At 28.6% G+C, this 21788-nt stretch overlaps 6 protein-coding genes across 11 annotated transcripts in view; 3 read left to right on the top strand and 3 right to left on the bottom strand.

Moving 5' to 3' along the window:
* Positions 1 to 1835: 1835 nt before the first annotated feature.
* On the top strand, positions 1836 to 5348 carry LOC140673465 (odorant receptor 10-like). Its single transcript, XM_072906447.1, has 6 exons — positions 1836 to 1972; positions 2345 to 2468; positions 3083 to 3463; positions 3982 to 4183; positions 4884 to 5039; positions 5304 to 5348. Exons 2-6 carry the CDS (start codon positions 2392 to 2394, stop codon positions 5346 to 5348), a joined length of 861 nt encoding a protein of 286 aa, XP_072762548.1. The 5' UTR covers positions 1836 to 1972; positions 2345 to 2391.
* Positions 5349 to 6285: 937 nt separating this feature from the next.
* On the top strand, positions 6286 to 10536 carry Grip91 (gamma-tubulin complex component 3). Of its 2 annotated transcripts, none has more exons than XM_072906168.1 (11): positions 6286 to 6499; positions 7094 to 7251; positions 7407 to 7536; positions 7594 to 8011; positions 8109 to 8611; positions 8789 to 8981; positions 9077 to 9281; positions 9368 to 9589; positions 9725 to 9856; positions 9932 to 10189; positions 10360 to 10536. In XM_072906168.1, the coding sequence occupies exons 1-11, from the start codon at positions 6421 to 6423 to the stop codon at positions 10534 to 10536; spliced, it is 2475 nt and encodes an 824-aa protein (XP_072762269.1). In that variant the 5' UTR covers positions 6286 to 6420. The 2 variants fall into 2 exon arrangements, with proteins under 2 accessions (XP_072762269.1, XP_072762270.1); XM_072906169.1 differs by lacking the exon at positions 6286 to 6499 and adding an exon at positions 6825 to 6978.
* Positions 10537 to 10650: 114 nt separating this feature from the next.
* On the top strand, positions 10651 to 11788 carry LOC140673289 (uncharacterized). Its single transcript, XM_072906170.1, has one exon. The coding sequence runs from the start codon at positions 10651 to 10653 to the stop codon at positions 11413 to 11415; it is 765 nt and encodes a 254-aa protein (XP_072762271.1). The 3' UTR covers positions 11416 to 11788.
* A 621-nt stretch (positions 11789 to 12409) lies between these two features.
* Positions 12410 to 14260, bottom strand: LOC140673491 (rRNA methyltransferase 3, mitochondrial). The gene is made up of 4 exons (XM_072906473.1): positions 13711 to 14260; positions 13384 to 13622; positions 13124 to 13279; positions 12410 to 13047 (listed from the first exon to the last, which is right to left on the bottom strand). The coding sequence occupies exons 1-4, from the start codon at positions 14070 to 14072 to the stop codon at positions 12431 to 12433; spliced, it is 1374 nt and encodes a 457-aa protein (XP_072762574.1). The 5' UTR covers positions 14073 to 14260; the 3' UTR covers positions 12410 to 12430.
* Positions 14261 to 15490: 1230 nt separating this feature from the next.
* On the bottom strand, positions 15491 to 18789 carry LOC140673170 (odorant receptor 13a-like). 2 transcript variants are annotated; one of them, XM_072905883.1, is made up of 6 exons: positions 17496 to 18789; positions 16856 to 17031; positions 16666 to 16753; positions 16006 to 16207; positions 15736 to 15891; positions 15491 to 15615 (listed from the first exon to the last, which is right to left on the bottom strand). In XM_072905883.1, the coding sequence occupies exons 1-6, from the start codon at positions 17855 to 17857 to the stop codon at positions 15568 to 15570; spliced, it is 1032 nt and encodes a 343-aa protein (XP_072761984.1). In that variant the 5' UTR covers positions 17858 to 18789; the 3' UTR covers positions 15491 to 15567. The 2 variants fall into 2 exon arrangements, with proteins under 2 accessions (XP_072761984.1, XP_072761983.1); XM_072905882.1 differs by having other exon boundaries at positions 16666 to 17031.
* A 151-nt stretch (positions 18790 to 18940) lies between these two features.
* LOC140673570 (uncharacterized) overlaps positions 18941 to 21788 on the bottom strand; it is a 119561-nt gene continuing 116713 nt past the window's right edge. Inside the window, exons 4-7 of one of the 4 annotated variants that reach the window (XM_072906590.1) lie at positions 20930 to 21097; positions 20226 to 20395; positions 19891 to 20053; positions 18941 to 19368 (exon numbers count right to left, since the gene is read on the bottom strand). In XM_072906590.1, the coding sequence (XP_072762691.1) occupies positions 19130 to 19368; positions 19891 to 20053; positions 20226 to 20395; positions 20930 to 21097 (740 nt within the window). In that variant the 3' untranslated portion in view covers positions 18941 to 19129. The remainder of the gene's footprint in view (positions 19369 to 19890; positions 20054 to 20225; positions 20396 to 20929; positions 21098 to 21788) is intronic. The other 3 variants (XM_072906589.1, XM_072906588.1, XM_072906591.1) reach the window with 3 other exon arrangements.

Here is a 21788-nt window from a genome sequence, read left to right on the forward strand (position 1 = left end):
CTTCAAAAAGAAATTGCTACAATTATAAGTCTATACACATTATAATTATGCATCAAAGTTCTTATTAAGTTTACTAGTAATTTCTTTATATCTTTATCTATCCAATCTTTCGGTAAAATAGTAGAAATATTGTTATTTTTGCATATATATCCTAAGTAACAAAGTAAAGTGAAATAACGTTTTAATGACGTCATTTGACGCCACCTTGCTACTTGAGATATAACAAAATAATTGCTTCATATTCTCTCGACATCCTTATACGCGCAATTCATCGAAACGGGTAAAAAGACGCGGAAAACTACGCAGCTCACATACTGCGCACCACGCACTGCAATGGCAAACTGGCAGATGGCAGATACTAACCTCGGTAACATATGAAAGGTGGAGTAAATGGTTTCCCCATTGTCCCAGTGACCTACTTTTCCTCAGGCCTGCGCGGAACTGATGGACGGGTCAAAAAAAAAGGGGAGCTTCCCTTATGTAACGCGCGATCACGTCTCGTGTCATATAATACATACGAAAAACGTTATTTCATACAAGAAATTTTCTTATCAATGCGGGGACTTATTAAAATGTTAATGAAAAAATAAATATTATTAAAATATTAAGAGATAAATTATTAAAGTGCAATTGTTTGCATTTGATGCATTGAACATTCCCTTTTTTAAAAATATTCTTATTGCTAAATGTTTAAAAATTCGTTATCGTTCATTTTATCTGTTTTATGAAAATATATTTGTTAAAGCTTTTTATTGCATTTATCAAGAATATTTAGTTAATTGAGTATTTGAAATTTTTCTTTTATGAGAAAATAAAAGGAACGAGAGAGAGTACCCATGAAATAATTCCTAGTATATTAAAAAAATGTATGTAACATCAGCAAGAATATTTGATGAGTAACGTATTGAAATACGATCAAAATTTTTAAAAAATGTATATAATCTGTTTTATTAATCTTTCTAACCTGTAATTATTCTTTCAGATCTTGAAAACATCACATTTTGCATTTAATGTATTGCAAAAGTGAGATATATGTAATCGATGATGCATTTAAATATCACAATAATATTATACCTTTTTTTATTAATTAATAAACTGTAACGATATCAAAGTTTCCGCCTATCTATTTATTTTAATCTTAACTCTCTCTTTTATCTTATACAGCAAAATACCGATATTTATTTTGAACATAGAAACAGTCAAGAAACAAAGATATAAAACAGTGACATTGTGTATAAAAGATTACGCAGGATTGCACGATGCAAAAGTCTACATTTATGACATGTGTAACACACGCGCATATACATACACACACATAGAATGTAATATGACATAAATACATAAAACAATAGCAATAGTTTTATCTTATATATAAATAATAATAATAATTTTGATTTGAGCATTATTTAAAAAAGAAAATTATCACTTTTCCAGAACCGTCTACGATATTCTGCGTTGATATACTAGAGTTGATACATAATCTCCCGCACCCTCATTATACCTAGCAATTAAATGTAGAGACATTTACACAGGGAAACATTTAAATGTATATATGTACATGTTATCCCTCTTATGGTCTTGTACTTTTACGTAATTAAGTCAAGTCAGTGCAGAAGTATAGTTTCCCATTCGCTTACTGCGACGACATGAAAATCTACAAATATTTCATGCGATGAGAATGTGACAATATGTTTGATTGCAAAGAACGGAAACCTTCGATTATCGCAAATAAAGCGACTGTGTAGTATTCATATAAGCGGGAAATACATCGTGATCGACTTTATGTCGACTTTATGCAGCTAATTATCAGTAATTGGCGGTATTAGAGTCTAAAAGCCGAGGCAAGCGGGTAAAATCGTACGTAGTCTCTCACAAGACGTCCTCGACTATACATAGTTGAAGTTTAATTATCTTGCCGAGAGCGAAATAATAAGTTACGTTTATGTCTCTACTCTCTGTGCAAAACGAAAAGGTGCGCGATTAAGATTCATACTTGAATCATGTTATTTGCATTTACACATGCCATACGTTGCATTAAAGTCTAATAAGTTATAGTTAAATCTCCCTTTTATATGATATAAAAATTATTTATAGTATATTATAAAGATGCAAATACTTTCTCTAAATTTTTTAATATTTACTATTGGTGGTATATGGCAGCCTATTGGATGGTCATCGAATTGCGCTAAACTGTTGTATAATATATTTACTTTTATTGCATTATTCTTGCAATACTTTTTAACGATAACCCAATTCATGGACATCATTTTTGTTATTGATAATGTGAATGATTTCGTTGCCAATTCTTTATTCTTCGTGAGCATGGTTTCTGTTTGTTGTAAAGCGACTGTCGTTGTAATACGTCGAGGTGCAATTGTCAAATTAATAGAAATGTTGTTGAAAAAACCGTGTAAACCACGAGACCAGGATGAAGTGATGATACAAGCGAAATTCGACAAGTTCATCAGGTAAATGTAACTGTTATCTTAATGTAATTATTATCTGATTCGTTTTCAATTTTAGTTAATATTATATTAATGATTTGTCACTTAAAAGACATGTGCAATAATTTAATTCTCCCGTAATAATAAAATAACTTACAATTAAATCTTTTTCTTTTTCTTTTTTACAAAATCATTTACAAAAATACACTTTTCCTAATTTTTTAATATATTGGTAGTACATAAGTTTAATAGTAGTACATACTACTCTGGTATTCATGATTCCACAATCAACACCAACAACTATCATTCTTATTGTTTTCTACGATTCCTCGACTTCTGTTTTTTTGTTGTGATAACCATTAATTGCCATGCTTCAGGAGGTAACTATAAAAATTACAATTATTAATTTATAAAAAAAGGAGAAATTATTTTATTAGAAATGTCTCTTTTAAAAAAATAAAATAGATATTATATAAACAAAAGAGTACTTATATTATATAAAATATATTTTATTAAAGTACAAAATAGTATAAAATATATTTTAAAATTGTATCGCGCGCTGTCTTTTTATTCTTCACAAAAAATAATATTTAAACGTATAAAAGTTTATATGAAATATAATCTCGATTTGTATGCAGGTCATGGTCGATAAGATATTCCCTTGCAGTAGCGACTTCTTGTACGAGTGTCACAATAAGATCGGTATTCAATATGACGCAAGGTCAATTGCCTTGTAGAGCATGGTTACCGTATGATATTAAAGCATCTCCGACTTTTTGGATTATATCCATTCAGCAGATTATGGCTGTAATTTTTGCCTCAGTCACAAATATCGGCATGGAAACTCTAGTTTTTGGATTAATTTTACAAACGTGTGCCCAGTTTGAAATTTTCGAAAGTCGTCTTTGCAAATTAGTAGCTGACAAAACAACTAAATGTCTGGAATACTCGTCTGATGTTCCGTCAAAAAAAAGACTAACAATATCGGAATATATACGTCATCATCTCATCATTTACAAGTTAGTGGCATAAAAATTTGTTCTTATTTTTATTAGACATTTAACATGGTTATGGTCTATTATATTATATTTTTAATATATTAAAATCTATCATAGTTATATCTATATAACTAATCTATATAACTATACTGTTCACATAATGATAAGTAATGTTTATAATAGAAAGTTATTTATAATTAAAATTAGAGGGAGACCTTCTAGTCAAAATGTGTAGTATAATGCATTCATTGGGAACTAAAAGATGATTGTTAAAACTGAGAAAAATCGTTTTTAAATTGATATAATCTGTTCCACGTCGAAGTACTCTGCTTTTAAGGAAAATCAGATTTTATTTATTGTTAGAATAATGCAAATGTTACTTATAATACAAATCTTATTTCATAAAGTAAAAAAATGCTATAATATTCTTGAAAAATTATATAAGTTATAGGAAATCTTATGTATATAAAATAACTATCCGTTATTATTTATTATACTAATTTTTGGACTAATATTATATAATATCTCTTTAATTACAGATATGCCAAAACGGTAAACTATATATTCAATGAGGTGCTCTTTTTACAATTCTTCAGCAGTATACTGGTATTATGTTCGACTGTATTTTATTTGTCAGCACATGCTATGGAATCCGAAAGTGTTACTTTGATAGTTTATACTATGTGTATGTTTTCACAAATTTATATGTATTGCTGGTCTGGAAACGAAGTTATACTTAAGGTAAGTGACTGTTTTATAAATATTTTAAAATTTACTCCACACATTTACAGGTACACATACTTTTTGTTTTCAATAAAATAAATCTTAAAACAATTATAATTCTTACAAATCCACGTGTCAAAATATTGTCAAAAAAATTCATGTTGTCATAATCGATTAAGATTATCATTCGCTCTCAGAGTGATTTCTATTATCCTATATCATGTAATGATAAAGGACGTTATAAATGCTAAATTGTTATTACATATTATACAACTTGAATATATAATATATGCATATATAACTAAAATCGATAGAGTAATATCGAGCCTATTTTAAACGATTAGACATGAATCATGTAATAAAAATCAATAGAGCATCGAGGGTGTGAATAAAGTATTTCTCTCGGACACACACCTGATTGTAGAGCAAAAATATTGATATAAAAATTGTGCGTTATATTTAATAGAAATATTTGCGTTTAGTGTAAGAATTCGTTTATCAAATTTTATACCTGTAATTAATCAACGATTAATTAACGATCTTTAACTTACAACTAATTTTTCTAGGTATTGTCTACTGTATAAATTTAAATATGTATCTATGTCTATGTATATGTACATATATGTGTAGAAATATTTTCAAAACATACAAAGCTATTAATAAATTAATGTGTATTGTCTCGAAATAATAATTTTGTTTTCGTTATTATTTGACACAGAGTAACAATATGGGAAATGCAGTATACCATACGAATTGGCCTCTGTTATCAATCAGCGAAAAGAAAGACCTACTGATAATCATAATATGCAGTAAAATCCCTTTAAAGTTTACTAGCAGTTTTTTGATAACTTTATCTCTCGAATCTTACAGCAATGTTAGTGTCTATTATTTATATTATTTAAAATTTTAAAAAATATACTCTTGATATACATATTTAAAAATATAATTAAATAAATTAAATAAATTAAATAATTGATATACATATTTAAAAATATAATTAAATTAATTAATTAAAAAATTTTTGAAACACATTTATATATTATAATGATGCATTTTCCGTTTACAAAAGCACTTGGATTAAAACCTTCAAGCTTTTAGCAAGTGTTACAATCGTTTATCTTTCTTTCAATTTTTTCAGATCTTGAAAACTTCGTATTCTGTATTTAACCTGTTGCAATCGTAAGACACGAGTAATCGAAAGTACGTAATATTATAGCTTCTGCCAAGTGACAAGTCACTGACTGCAAATGTTTAAATTCCTTTGATGATACATTATTATTTGAATCTTTTATATTTTTTGATAACATGCGCATGGATTAATATATTAGCTCCTTCGATATTTAAAACTATCATTTCTGTTTTCTTCTTGCATTTCGAACAATAAAGTTTGATTTACTCGATTTACTATGGAGAATAAAAACTATATTTACTCTGTAATTAAAACGCAACAAACTCAAATATAATACACTTTAAAATATACAAAAATATGTATTTAATTGAAAAATTTGTCAATCAAGCTAATCAATGTGCTTGCCAAATGCATTTATATTCTCCTTCTTGTTTATTGGGACAATTTAAATAAAAATACGTACACGTATATATATATATTAGACAGCAGAAAATGCGATTTAATATACTTTATATTGTGCAGCGATATTTTACGTAATAAATAGCATCAAACATCTGTGAGAGATAAAAAAACACAAGGGGTAAAGATCGAATATATGAGAAAAAAAATTGGAGCTGGAGGGAAAACGTAGGTGCATGAGGAAATATTAAGATTTATGCGAATATATATGACATATAACTGTTCACTTATTTTCTCTTTCATTTGCGTATTTTTTTCAATTAAAATATATAATATTCTTACCTGTACGCACGATTTCTCCCGATGATACAATTAAATATTTCGTACACGAAATGCGATACACGAATGATGAATAACGTGGCGGCACTTTGGAAGAGATACCGGAAATGACGTTCGTACCGACGAATCAAAGACGCGACTGCAAAGCTTTGAAGCGTCGAAATGGATGCAGATGGCGTGAGAAGTATAAGAAAAAAAAAAATTTCGATATGTACCATGTACCCCCTCTCGGATTCTCTTCTCTCTCTCTCTCTTCCTGAGGAAATAAATGTATATTTGCCGCTTTTAGCGTAAACCGAAGACGGTGTTGAGCAGCGTCGCGAAGAATAAATATCGTTATTTAGATGTAATTGACATAAAGCAAACTCGTGAGGCAAAATACGCAAACATGAATCCCGCGGAAGCTGAAACTATTGCCGATCTGGTGCAGAATATGATTAAGTCCTTTTTCGGCGAACAAAAGCCAGGTTAGTCTTCTCGGGCTACTGTCAATATAATTTATATTTAGAAAAGCTTTTGATTTCTGATACGTCATTTTACTCGAATTAATTGCCATTCGCTTCAAGTATTTCTGTTAAGCATTTACGATCTTATTTTTTATGTCTTGTCATATTTTTGCAACAAATCTTGTTTACGATTAGAAGCACTTAAAAAACAAAAAAAAAAAAAAAAAAAAAAAAACAAACCTTGCTTATGTTTCTGTCATTGTACAACTACATTTGATAGAGAGTATCTTCCCATCAAATCTTATAAAATTCTGATTATTTTAATATGTAAATAAACTTTAAAGGTTTAAAAGTCTCTTGATATGAATCTTTTGAGAATTCGATTATTTTCTTATTTGTTGCTTTAAAATTAATTCTTTTCTATAAGGATTTTATTTTATTTGGGCTCTTGCCTATTAATTTTCATAATAATTTGTTTGGGTACCTTGAGTTTGCCTAAGGTTTGTTTGTATTACATAGTTTGTAACATCAATAATTTACAAATATATATTTTGTTATATATAACAATAATATACTGTATGCATATTATTGTTTATATTTTTTTATATCTTTCAGAGTTGACCAGAAGATTTATGCGTTTTTCTCTCGGGTTATTATCATCTACAGGAACACTGAGAGAGGATGAAATGACTGTAGCAACAAACATAAAGAGTAAATTATCACCACGAGATGCAGTACAGTTTGATAAACTACATAATGATTTAAAAGATGGGGTAATATTAATCTTGCAGTTCATATATTTCTCCTTCTCTTTGAACCTTTTGTTTTATATTCAATTAATAAAATTAAAATAACAATATAAATATATAAATATTGGGTATCTAACAATTGAATATATGTTTCTATATAAATATTACTTTTTCTTTAGCCACTGAAGAATCGTGCAAGTATTCTATTATTTCTGCTAAACATGAGTCAGTCAGCAGAAACAATAAAGGACAGAATTTTTTCATTTCCAGAAATGAAATTGGGTTTAAGTCCAATTGCATCTACTAGCGGTAAGAACAATAATATGGAATTTATCAAGACCATTCTCTAATTGTTTTTATATTTAGGACAATCATCACAAACATGTTCCCAAGCGCAACAAATTGTGTCAGTGAATACTACTGAAACAAGTTCAAGAGGATTGCTAATAAATCCGAGTAAAATATTCAATGAAGAATATATTTCAGAGGATGTATTGGTTCAGGACTTGATATATTCTTTCCAAGGTGTTGAAGGAAAAATTCTAAAGTTGGATTCGAGCTATGGCTTTCAGATAGATCCTGTAGCAAAGATTAATAGATCACAAAAGCAAGCTGTTTTACGACTGAGTGAATTAGGATACTTACATAATGTAGTGCGAAAGGGATTGGAGAGAATGTCTGTAGCTGGTGCGGGTAGAGTAGCTGACAGTTTTGTTGCTGCTCTGCACAAGGAATTGTCAGAATATTATAGATTCATAGCTATAATGCAGGAAGAAATGAATAGGTAGGAATGAATTTAACATAGTGTACATAGTTTATAATCAAGATATATGAGAGAATCACATTAATTAAATAAATACATATGTATATTACATATATAGGTCGCAAAATCAAATGGTTATGTATGGAGTTACATTATCTCATTTACATCTCTGGACGTGTGATCCTCTGGAAACTTTAAAATGGTTAGCGAGTATAGTAAGAGCTTGTCAAGGCCAAAAAGGTGGTGCATTGGCATCTACTGTTTACGAATTCAGCTATCACGGAGACGCTATTGTGAAGAATTTAGTCAAGAGAATCTTGGAAAGTGTTTGCAATCCTCTCTATAACATGCTAATGAGATGGATTGCCGATGGAGAATTAGACGATCCATATAAAGAGTTTTTCATTCAAGCATGTGCTGATGTTAGTGGTGACAGAATGTGGCATGAGAAGTATCAAGTGAGAAATTCAATGGTGCCATCCTTTATTAGTAAAGCCCAAGCAAAGAAAATTCTAGGAACAGGAAAGAGCATTAATTTCTTACGTGAAGTTTGTAAAGATTTCTCACCTTGGCAGGATAGACATGCAGATATGTTCAGAAATTGTGATGAAGAATATAATGGTTAGTAAGCGTGACAATGTATTAATATTATTTTTTACAATAAGATAGTTTAATATTTTCCCTCAATTTGTTTATATAATAAAATTATATATAAATTATTTAATATCAGATAGAGATTGTTTCATAAATTTCGTCAAATTTAGGAAAATATTTAACACTATGCTGTTTATTTTTCAGTTGAAGTTTTTTTTGATATGGATCCAGATGGTCGCTTACAAACTATGATGAATGCTGCTTATAAAGAAACATCAACAAGAGTTGTCGAAATATTGACAAAACAGTATCACCTAATGGATCATTTACAGGGAATCAAAGGATATCTTTTACTTGGCCAAGGCCACTTCATTCAACATCTTATGCACTTGCTTGAGTAAGAATATTTCTTTAATACAATTGCTTTAATACAATATTTTTTTGTTTCATTACATTTCAAATCTGAAAAATCTTTTTAATTGTATGTTTCAGGCCTGAATTGGCTAAACTGGCAAGTTCTTTATATCCTCACAACCTATCATCTATTCTTGAAACTGCAATAAGAGCAACTAGTGCAAAGTTAGATGATTTAGATGTACAAAAACGTTTAGATGTCAGATTATTAGCGCCTGCGGAAAAAGAGAAAGGCTGGGATGTTTTTATTCTAGACTATAATGTTGATGGACCTATAGGAACGGTAAAAAGCATTAAGTCGTAATATACAATTGTAAAATTTGTTAAATATAACTTAAATAATCTTATATACAAAATTTTTCTATTCAGATTTTAGAGCCATGCAGGCAAACATATCAAATGGTATTTTTTGCATTATGGAGAGCAAAAAGAATGGAAACGATCTTGTCTGCTATTTGGAAGCAACAGATAACATCGGCCAAGATGTTTAGAAAAATGCCAGAAGTGCTACCAATCCAGAATCATATCCATCTGATTACTAGCAGCATGGTCCATTTGGTTCATCAGATGCAATATTATTTTCTATTTGAGGTATCATTAATCTTTTGTATTATATATTAATGATTAAACTCTATACTATTAAATTTGAATAATTTGTAAAAATTATTATTACATTAAAAATTATTATATTGTGAGCATCAAGTAAAAAAGTTGTATTAATTACAGGTAATCGAATGTTCTTGGGATGCATTTGCGAAGCAACTTCTTCAGGCAACATCCCTTGATGATATAATTGTGGCTCACAATCACTTTGTCGAGTCTGTAAGACATGGTACATTATTAGATGAGAAATCGCAGGTAAATATATACAAAATCGCGCGTTTTCAACTTACACGCCAATTCACACTCTTACTTATACTCTTAATGTTACAGGAACTGATGAATCATTTACGTTCAGTCTATAGCCCAATATTAGACCTTCAGAATCTCGAGGAAACTTTCCTTGCACGTGCTACTCAGGAATATGAGGCGAGATTAAACAGCGATAATTTCATACAGACGTCTGAACAAACGAAAAAATGGGGTCGTACAAATAAAAAAGATCAAGAAACTGTAAAAAGAGAGACTGCATTTTCGAAATATCTAACCACACTTTCAATACAACTCAAAGTACTTTCGAAAACATATCAGGTAATAATGAAATTAAATATTTTCATTTTGTTACCATAAACATGGTTTTTCTGTCCACATATGTGGCTGCTTTGTCGAAGTAATGACTTGATTATATTTGCAACAATGCTTTTTTTTATATATCTGTTTTTTCAAGAATTAATTCTATAAAAGAAATGTTTCTTTGACAGGATCGTGTACAGAAATTTTTACTAATGTTAGCCTCCGCTGAAGATGTGTCACTACAGTTACTTAGTGTACGATTAGATTTTAATGAATATTACAAGAGTAAGGATAGCCGACTAGTCGAACCGTTAACATACCAACACCGTAGACAAAGCGATCAGTCTTTCTTCGGATGCAAGTGACAATCGGCAGCGGAAATTTTATCAGAAAACTTCATTGATCCAACTAACATTTCTAATAAACAATATATCCCAACTGAGCAGAATTCATCTAACTTTAATAGTAAGGACACAAGCATGACATTTGATTTTATCAATAATCAAGCTTCCTTGGATCGTTCGTCGCATAAACATCATGATACCACTAATTTTTTTTATAGACCACAATCATCCATACCGATGACAGATATCGACGACTCTGTCACTTTGCACAAAAGAAGGTGTAGAACCAATTTGAGAAACGCTGAGCTAAGTAAACGTACGTTTAGAATATTTTTGGAAAAACAAATATTGTCACATGTGGAAGTAGAGATTCAGAAAAATAATCATGAAGCTCAAACTCCGTTAACGTCCAATTTCGATTACAACAAAAGCGATTTTACTTTAAGCCACGCACGATTAACATTGTCTCCGTTACAAACGACCATATCAGGAAAAATGTCTATCAAGAATGAATTGAATTTACCAAATTTAGAAACTGAAGTGCATTCTAGTAATAAAGCTATAAGAATAAGTAATACAGTTATAACTGCTGATTCTGAAATTAATGTGTATGAGGATTCTGTTCAGAACAAATCAAAAGTTTGCACCTACACCGCATCTACATCTAATCAAAATGACTCTACAAGTCCTAAAATCAACAGAATAGTTAACAAAGAATCTCATACATTGATATATAATACTAGTCCAGAATGGTTTCAAGATAATGAGATTGTATCGGTCCATGGCTCTCTATTAAGTGAAACTATCTCAGATATTAGTTCACATAGTATAGATTTACAAAGAAATATTCACCATAAACAATGTCGTTGGAAACGTATACTCTTTTGTTGCATTAATTAAGTTTGCAACATTCATTGAATCAAAAAATATATTTAAATTCACTTTAAAATTTATATATTTTCTTATATATGCACACTTATATTTCATTAGAGATTTATATATTGCATAATTGAATTGTATATTATAGCACGCAATTTATAACATTAATATTGACTGTATTAACACTAATTGTACTGCCTTCATCTTTTTTTGCAATGCTTGCTATATTTTTTTTTTTAAAGCTTTAGTATCTTAAGTTTTGTAATTATGGTAAAGAATGATATATAGAGCACATAATTCATAAATAACTTGTAAATTTTTTAGTAGCTGTACAGAAATTTAAAATTTATATTTTTCACTATATTATTATAGATCAAATAATATAGAATGTTTGCCATATTAATAATATTAGTAGTAGTATTATGACTGTTTCTGTTACAATATTTTCCACATATTAAAGTAGTGTGATTAATTATAGTATTTTTATTACTTAAGAATTTATTTTTTTTAATTTTTATTAGATAGTATTGATATATATTTTGTTATTACTAGTTTATTATTAGGTTTAAGAATATATACTTTAGATTGTATTTAGATTACATCAATCAACTTTTTCGCCATATTTACCTTTTTTGCCATGTTAGAAAAATATATATAGTACAGTGTTCAACATATAAGTTATTTTTATATTAAAATGAAATATTGCGTTGCTGAGTGTATATATTTGAAATTTATAATAAATTCATAGAATAATTATTCTCTATTATTTCTTTTTTTCAACATATAACATTAAACTATTATAAATACATTAACTATTATAAATACAAAATACAAAATATATTAATAGTCCTAAATTATATATAAGAATCATTAATAGGAATAAAAGTCAATTATAAGAATCATAAATATTTGATTAAATAAAAAAATATTTTGATATCAGTATTGTATTTTCTATATCAAGATTTCTATGCAAGAATGATTGGGAAGGTTCAAAAAATATTATTTATATATAAAATTATCATACAAAAGAATAATTTTATTCATCATTGATATTCTGAGTCACAAACTGTCTTTTCATTTCAAATGTAACAATACCAACAGCTACACCAACATTTAAACTTTCAACGCTGTTAGTCAGCGGGACATTGACACGAATGCAATTTCTCTCGTGAAGCAATTTGCATGATTCGAGACTTACACCTTCAGTTTCCCCACCAATAACGAGTACTATTTCTTTCTTTGTAAAATCTAACGTGTAATAAGGTTCAACTGGAAGTTGAGATATTAACTTTTTCACTAGTGATTTAGTTTTTGCAGTTGGTTTATGCGATTTAGTCTGATCTACCAATTCATCTATCGTGTTCTCTATTGGATTATTGCTTTCAACGATTTGATCACTATTGGCATCATAATTAATCTGTTTCACATTATCGTCAGCTTCGATGGAAGCATTACTTACTTCTGATTCTGGATTAACCGTATTATTCTTTAACTCATTTTCATATGCTATATTATTGTCTGCTAGAAATATCATCGACTCGTTGCTTATTAATGTTGGAATTTCATTCCATTCAACAGATGTATGTATTGGTATGCGAAAATGTGCACCAACAGCACTGCGCAAGACTTTGGAATCCCATAAATCTGTACAGCCTGAAATAGAAAAACGAATTAGTAAGAGACAATCTTTTGTTACTGTAAAGTTAATAGCGATTTATGTGTAAATTACCTTTCATTAACAGTAACTTTTCGCAGCCAACTGCGGCGGCAGCTCTTACAATAGTTCCTAAATTTCCAGGTTCTCTAATATTATCGCAGATAATGGTCAGAGGTATAGCATCATCGATAGGTTGTTTGACAGCCACATCTGGGATCTCAAAGATTCCTATATCAAAGAATAATTTTATATATATGTATAATTATTATATTCATTTTTTTAAAGATACATTAACTGGTTTACATTTATTTCCATATCTGTTGAGATTTTACCAAGTATTCCAGGAGAAGTTGTTAAGTTAGACCACAACTGAATTGTACGATACGGAACTTTATACAATTTTACTTCCTTGGGTAGTGACAATGGTAATACATCAGATAATCTACTGAAGAATATGGCTTTTGGTTTTGTCCCTGCTTGAACTGCGTCTTTAATCAATCGAAAGCCTTCTAACAACATACTATTATTCTTTTCTCTCCTGTTTCTTGTTTTGACGTCTATCATTAAAGAACTGAAACATGAAAAATACATGTGATACTATTTGCACATGGACAGTTAAATAAATATGATCTATATATTATTTAAGAAACTAAACATACTTTACAAGCTTATCATTGGGTTTAAGACATGTGTATCCTTTTTCTGTGTAAGTGGTAACAGCTTCTTTCACTTCATTTTTATTCTCCTTTTTCTTCTTCTCTTTTCCTTTCTGTGCTTTGGTTCTTTCCTTACGTGTTTTTAAAACTTTTTCCTGTATTTTGGTTTCTGTTGGTTTTGTTGTTTCCATATTATCAGCAGTATTATCAGTATCGAAAAGGTCATGTTCATTGACAATTGCGATGGGAGTCCGACTAGCCCACCTAGTATATCTGCATTTTATTTCTGATCTTACATTGATTGATCTCAAAAAATTTACACCGCAAAGCGATTTGATCGACAACTGCACCGTGCTGAGCAACATTCTTTTTTATTTTAAAAGTTCACTTAAAGACGTAAATCAATATTCCGTAAAAGTTTACTTCAATAATTATTATATTAATAATATTTTTTATTGTGATACACATTCATATTTTAATAATGTTGCTGAATCTCGGTTACTAACCGCATGCTTTTGTATACTCGGCGTATCAGCTGACACGAGACATTACCACCTTAGAACATAATGTCACATGAAGTTGTACTCTTCTCGTCTTCTTGACGCTGTGAGCGTTTGACTAACCAATCAGAGCAAAGAGATTTTTATCCCGATTGGTAAATCAAACGTACTTGTCACAGATAATTTTAGGCATTCGCATCGTATCTAAATATTCGTGCATCATGATTATAGAGTGTGTGCTCCGTTTCAAATTCTCAAAATGTACTGTGCGTCGAGTGAACAGAAATCTAGCAAGAAAAGAAGAAGAAAGCTTTCAAATATCAATAATACATCAGGAAAATATAATCAAATAAGAGGTAAGTAGGTATCAAATAAGATATAAACTCTAATTATTAAGAGAATCATGATATAAAGAAATTTTCACGATTATTGGAATTTTATAGATCTTAGAGTAATTTTTGAATTGCAAAACTTTAAATTATCAAAAATCGGCAAATTATCAGGATAGCATCAAGTAAAAAATGACACTAATTCATATTTCAAAAATTACAATTATAAATATATTACTACATCGCGGCGTTTTATTTAAAAAGTTAACTGCTGCCATGATGATAATCATCAGCAATTCGATATAATAGTAATGTCTCTTATAACTGCGTAATCGATTATTTCCAGATAAAAATGTTTTTTAGAGATTTTTTATTCATAGAAAATTCGCATATGGAAAATTTCGCAATAAATAATAATAATGTGTATGCAAATTCAAGAATAGTTTTATAAAAAGTGTATATTCTATTAAAATAAATTTGTAAAGAATTTTTTATAAAATTAAATATTTTAATCTTTAAAAATGTATTTATATAAACATCGTATATTTCACCATATGATATTTCATCCCATGATATTAAGTCATTTTTAAAAAATATGAAAAAATTATTTTCTCCCAGCATCTATAACATTGGGAATTCAATTAAATATGTGATATAAAACTTTATATAATTTTACTTGAAGAAAAAAAAAATAATATATATACCTTATAAGCGCATAATATTATATAATATTTAAGATATATTCAAAGTATATTTTTAGAAGATATAATAATCTAAGAATATACCTTAAATATTATATAATATTATGAGCTTATAGGGTATATATATATATATTTTTTTTTTTTATATTATATATATATTTTTTATATAATTATAATATCTAAAATATCTATGCGTATTATTTAAGATGCATTTTGATTTGTATATTCGCTTTATGAATAATAATTTCGTACACTGACAAATGATTTATTCGTGAAATATTATCGTATACATCTGTGCATTGTGAAAGAACAAACTTCATGATTTGCATCTCAAGATTGCTGCAAAACATTAAACGCAGAGTAAGATGTTTTGAGAATCTATAAAATAAAATAAAATTTTATATAGTATTTGAGTATAGAGTTTTATATAGTATATATGAGTCGTAGACACTATTTATTCTAAACAGTGTCAAAGAAAATATCAATTGTAATACTGACGTTAGTGTAAGACTCCAGAGATAGCGTCACTAAAAAGCTACTTGTAAATTTGATAGGTCTCGTACTACGTTTCATTATCATCAACAGATCCTTTTGTTCGCTGATCGTTACCGATGTCCAATTTATTTCATATATCGCCTCACTCAATGTAGTGCTCTGCACAAATAGAAAGGCTTAATATATAATTAAATTATCATTCTTTCTGTTGTAATAATGATTTTTTTTTGTCTCTAAATACGCTTCTTTACATGTAGAAAAATTATGATTTACTTTGAGTATAACTTCATTTCCAGCCCAACAGTAAACAAAGATCTGCACAAACATGCAAAATGTGTAGATAACTAATTTCACAAAGTCCACAAGTGTTACATGAGATGACAGATGGTACACGCTTGTACACAATATTAATATGCTGGCGAAAAATTGGACAAAGAGTACTTGGTTGAATACTTGATTGACCATTTTGGCAAATCTGTCGATATACGCCTATTATAATAAACTGTATATAAATTGTGCATGCAATTTGCTGCATGTGCTTCCGCGATTTCTAATCGGAAACAAAATTTCATAAAAATTCGGGACCTAAACTGGAGTCAGTGAACAAATAAACATAAATCCAATGATCCATCTTTCCCTCGATTTGAATAAGCAAAAATTTGTTTTATCCGTTCAAATTTATGATTAATAAAATTTTTTTTTCTTTTATTAATATAGTGATGTGAAATTTATACACATATACAGTACAAATAGTAACTTTTGCCGTTTTTTAATCAACTTAATAGTCACAGGATAACATATATTTATTAGCAATGTTTAGATGCATCAAGTATTTAAATATTATTTAAATTTGACAGAACATTTATTTAGATTTGACAGAACTTTTATAAAGATATTGTATAAAAACAACTTTTTCATCTGCTTGACTCTTACCTGATTATACACAAATGATAACGAATGTGTTCTAAGAATCTGCTTTTCTTGCTATCGTAACTTTCTTCCTTTTCATCAGCTTGTATCGCTATTCGAAGACGATGTTTGAGAATTTCAATTTGCGAACATATTTGTAAGCAAAATCCTAATACCAAGGTCTCCGTAGCAATATTCACGATCGTACCAATACCTAGAGCCAGCATTTCTTGAAGGGACGTAAGCCAGAATAAAACAAGCGAAGAGTAAATGTCATAAGGCACCCATCCCCTGTAAGGTAATTCGCCTTTTAAAATCGCGAGGACTTCTCCTATTGTAGCACCAGTGGCAGAGAACGATGCCAGTATCGTGTAACTTATAGAATATGTTCTGCAAATTTGAAACAAAAATTGAAATACCAATATATAATATAACATTAAATCGATTTAACGTAATGACAAATAAAAAGTTTTGTATCAGAAATTTATATTCTTCGCGTAAATATACAATTGTTAGAAATATAGCAATTAAATTTTATTCACATTTCTATAATTTGATCTCTATTTTATTACAAATAAGGATAAATTAGAATTTCAATGAATATGTATAATATTTAAGATGTAATATATTTTATTGTCAATGATTACTTTTACTGATTATAATTTTAGTTAAATTTTTTAAAATTAAAATAAATTAAATTAATTTTTTTGTAAAATTTATTTAACTTTATTGATATACAAGCTTCTAAACCTATATTTAAATTATAATAATTGCTAATTTTAATTAAACGACTTATCTGTTTATCAAACGCAAGATTTGTATTGTCGGAAATTATATTTGGATATATTAGATACCTGATTAAATTATCGTATTTCATCTGGATGTTAATCTCTTCTTTGCTACTGGGTTTACATGGTCTTTCTTGCAGTGTTTTGACCAAGTTAATAATTTCATCGCGCCGAATTACGGCAGTAGCCGCTTTACAAAAGCAAGCGACAGCCGCGAGAAACATTAAGGAGGTCGTAGCAAAATCGCTTATATTATCAACAACAAGAATGATATCCATTAACTGAGTTAGCACCGAAAAGTTCAACAAGTATATCGTAGAGAGAGTGAACACATTATACAAGCATTTTGAACATTTCGATGTCCATTCGATCGGTCGCCACACACCACTTAAGGTATATAATAAAAAATTGAGAGATAACAATTGCATTTTTGAAGAAAGACTTGCGTGAAAAAAATTTGCGCTTTTTAAAATTTCTTAATTATTAAAAAATGAAGAGAAAAAAAATGCGAAATTTTATGTACTTAAATACAAAAAATAGTAACGTATAATAACACAAGCGTATGATATATGTATGATAAGTCTTTGACGCTTGGAAATCAAATTATACAGTAGTAAGCAAAATTTCACATTCTCCCTTTGCTGAATCGTTCCTTTCAATGGCGAGAGATTTTAAAACGAATATAATATAATCCTTCTTTGTAATTGAAGTCGTTATTAGCCGAGTCTATTTCATTTTAACGCCACAAACTTTATCACTTCGCGTTACTTTATTTTCTTATCAGAACTCTGGACGTATATTTTTTTTAGATTTTTTTATCTATTTCTAACATATATGCTCGTGCAACTTTACATGTGTAAATATTAGTATTAATTTCTACGGAGTGTATAACTTTAATTTATTGCTCTCGTCGATAAAATAACTATTATAAATCGAAATAAACGCGACAAAGGTTCGTAAGATACTGCGGTGTGCATCCCCCAACATTGCGTCCCCACAACTTAGTAAAGTTAATGACAGTCATTAGCAACTTGATATAACGTAGCAAATATTCTCGTATAAAAACCTCGCAATTATGATAATCTTGCCGTCTGATGGAAGAATCGAAGAAAGTTACAGTTCCAACATATTGTCGCGTTCCCAGGAAATAAAACGCAGAGAGAGAGAAAAACGTGTATTCTAAAACATGTAATCTAAAACTCTCGCAATTTTAAAACGATGGGTATATGTTGCTATCAATAAGATATAGAATAATAATTATTTTATCGTTTAATTTTATACACACATGTAGCGAATAAGTAACAAAATTATATTTTTATACCATTATATAATGCCATATAATATATAAGATCTTGTAATATTTTTTTAATAGAATTAAATTTTTTATATATGCATTTAGATTTCTAATACACATAAAATAGAAATATTATATAATATGTTAGACATTTCTTTTTTTATATTTAAAATGAGATAAACAAATATATATACGTTAGAGGAAAAAGAAGCTTAAGAAGAAGAACATAAAAGATTATTTACTCGTATAATATTCTATTTTTATTTTATATTACTGTATATAACTATTAATAAATATTGAATAAATAATATTAAGAAATATTTGTTATATTAAGATTTTTTATCATTTTATAATAAATAAATAATGGTTTATATAGTCTCGCGTACACCAATGTAACACAATTGAATTAATTTTGAAATTGTGATGGCATCCAGGAAGACAATGGATATATTGGTAATTGCATGTAATTGTTACGGAGACTTTCGAACTTGATAATTTCTATGTTTGCAATACCATTATGCATATTCATATAATCAGTTGCACTGTTACTTGACACATGAGAATTGTATTGATGTTCATAAATTCGTAAATTATTGATCATGGGAGGCTTCTGATTGTAGATATTACAACGATAGGAATGATCGCCTGTAAAGAAAGAATTTTACAGATAAATAGTTGTTTAATTTTACGATTTGTTATGTATATTTAATAAAAAAATATGTATAAATCGCGTTATATAGTTAGAAAAAAAATTCATCACATTTTATTAACTTCACATAATTATATTCGGCTTCTCAAGCTATAACGTGTTACACAAGCTGTCTTCATCATAATTATCAGATAAAAGCGACACAATATTTTTTAAGTAAAAAAATTTTTTTAAATTGTTAACTCAAAAACGACATGCAATGTTTCGATACAGAAGTTTATAGATTCTTCTAAACATCACTTGAATTATTCTATGTCTATTTACAAGCATGTCTTCAAAAGAATTTTATCAATATGTGCATTAACTTGAGAGATAACTTGGGATTAACTAGAGAGATTTTATCGATTAAAAAATGATTAGATTAAAAGAAGTAGTTATTAGTATATTTTCATAAGATCGATTGCAAAATAAATGATAAATGGATAAAATCCTTATCCTTATCATAGAGAACGCATTACCGTGTGATTTCATATGATGATGTAAGGCGCCAACTTTGCAAAATCCTCTGTTACATACTAGACAACGTAATGGCCAGTTACCAGTATGAGAATAGCCGTGAGCCCTTAAATCACCAGGAGTTGGAAAGGATCGTCCACACTCGGCACATTTATGTGGCTTCTCCTGCATTTCAATTTATATTATATTATATATCGAAACGTTGTACACGTTAAAATATAGATATCGTATTTGTTTACAATTTATATTTATAATTATTGTAGTATTAGATAATTAGAATATCTTTTCCTGATAAAAACTATTTCTTACAGATTACAATTGAAATAGAGAAAGATACCTTATAATGTGTCATGCGATGATAATACAAATTCGAAGAGGCGGTGAAGCGCTTTCCACACATCGGACATTCGTGAGGACGTTCACCAGTATGAATCCTAATGTGAGTATTTAACGAGCTGCTTGTGCTGAACATTTTACCACATATTGTGCAGCCATGTGGTTTCTCTCCTAAAATAATATATAAATATTTTTTAAAATAATATGTATTTTATGATATAAATGTTGCAAAAATATAAAAAAAGCAAATTTTCAAATACAATCTTATATAACACTTTTTTTCTAAATTTTTAAACAATCTTCTTATTTAATTATTATTTCATCATATTTTTATTCAATTATATTTATTATTTATTATTTAATTATAATTTGATATTTTTATGAATATCAGTATTACGTAGATTAGGATATGTGGAGAATGTGTTCAATGTTTAAATTTTCTATTCTTTTTAATTCACAATTAGAAAAAGGCTCAATAACAAAGCGAGAACACAATTTTTTATAAATAAATCATTACGTGTATCACAACAAATTATTAAATATTAGATTCAAAAATAAATTTAGTATTACTTATTATATTCAATATTATACATATATCGTCAACAATATTATTATTTTAAGAATAGTAAAATCTTAAGAAAATATATATTATGAGAGATTACATTAAAAAGGAGACAAACTTTTGACATTTTTCTCAAAATTTACCTGTATGAGTTCGCAGATGTCTTTTTAAAAGTGAAGGTCTATCGAAACTTTTACCACAAGCTTGACAAGGAAGACATCGTTGAAATTTAAAAGCATTAGCAACATCACTTTTCCATGCAGCCCCATTTCTACTCAAATCCAACGGTGCATTTTGCATTGCGTTCCATACTATTAATATATATTATTCACTTGATTAAATTGTAATGATGACATAAAATATTTCACCAATCTATTATAGTGACAACAATACAATCATTCATATTTCAATAAGTAATGAATTTATAATATTTATAAGTTTATTAAGATTCTTTCGTTTATTTAGAGGGATATTTGTAACACAATTTTTTTTCATAATTTTCTACTCTTACCGGACATTACGATAGCTTCTTATTTTCGATGATGTGTCAATTTACACGAGTAATTGTTCGCAGAATTGTAATTATTATTTCACGACGAATAAACGGATCTAACGCACCACCGAATTACATGAGCAGCATTTTAACACTTTGATCAGATTAAACGCGATCAGATTAGAGGTAAGAAGTGGTGCAGTCGCAAACGAGACCCTCCGGCGCATGTCAAAGGCGGCGTTTTCATCTAGGGCGGAGTTTGGATAATATACTTTGCAAATGCGCATGTGGCACATCTCGAAACATCTTGTATTCAAATCATTCTCGCGATATAGGTGTTGTTAAAAGGCAATAGTAAAAAAAAAGCGATCAGATTTATGATTCGTCTAAAAGTAATATTATACTACAAAATGTGTGTAATATGAAAAGGAATTATCATCTAATGTAAAATATAAAGGCTTTTAAAAATATAGACATAAAAGAATTAAATAATGTAAAATAAAATTTAA

This window comes from Anoplolepis gracilipes, chromosome 14, assembly GCF_047496725.1.
Source record: "Anoplolepis gracilipes chromosome 14, ASM4749672v1, whole genome shotgun sequence".
Lineage (NCBI taxonomy): Eukaryota > Metazoa > Arthropoda > Insecta > Hymenoptera > Formicidae > Anoplolepis > Anoplolepis gracilipes.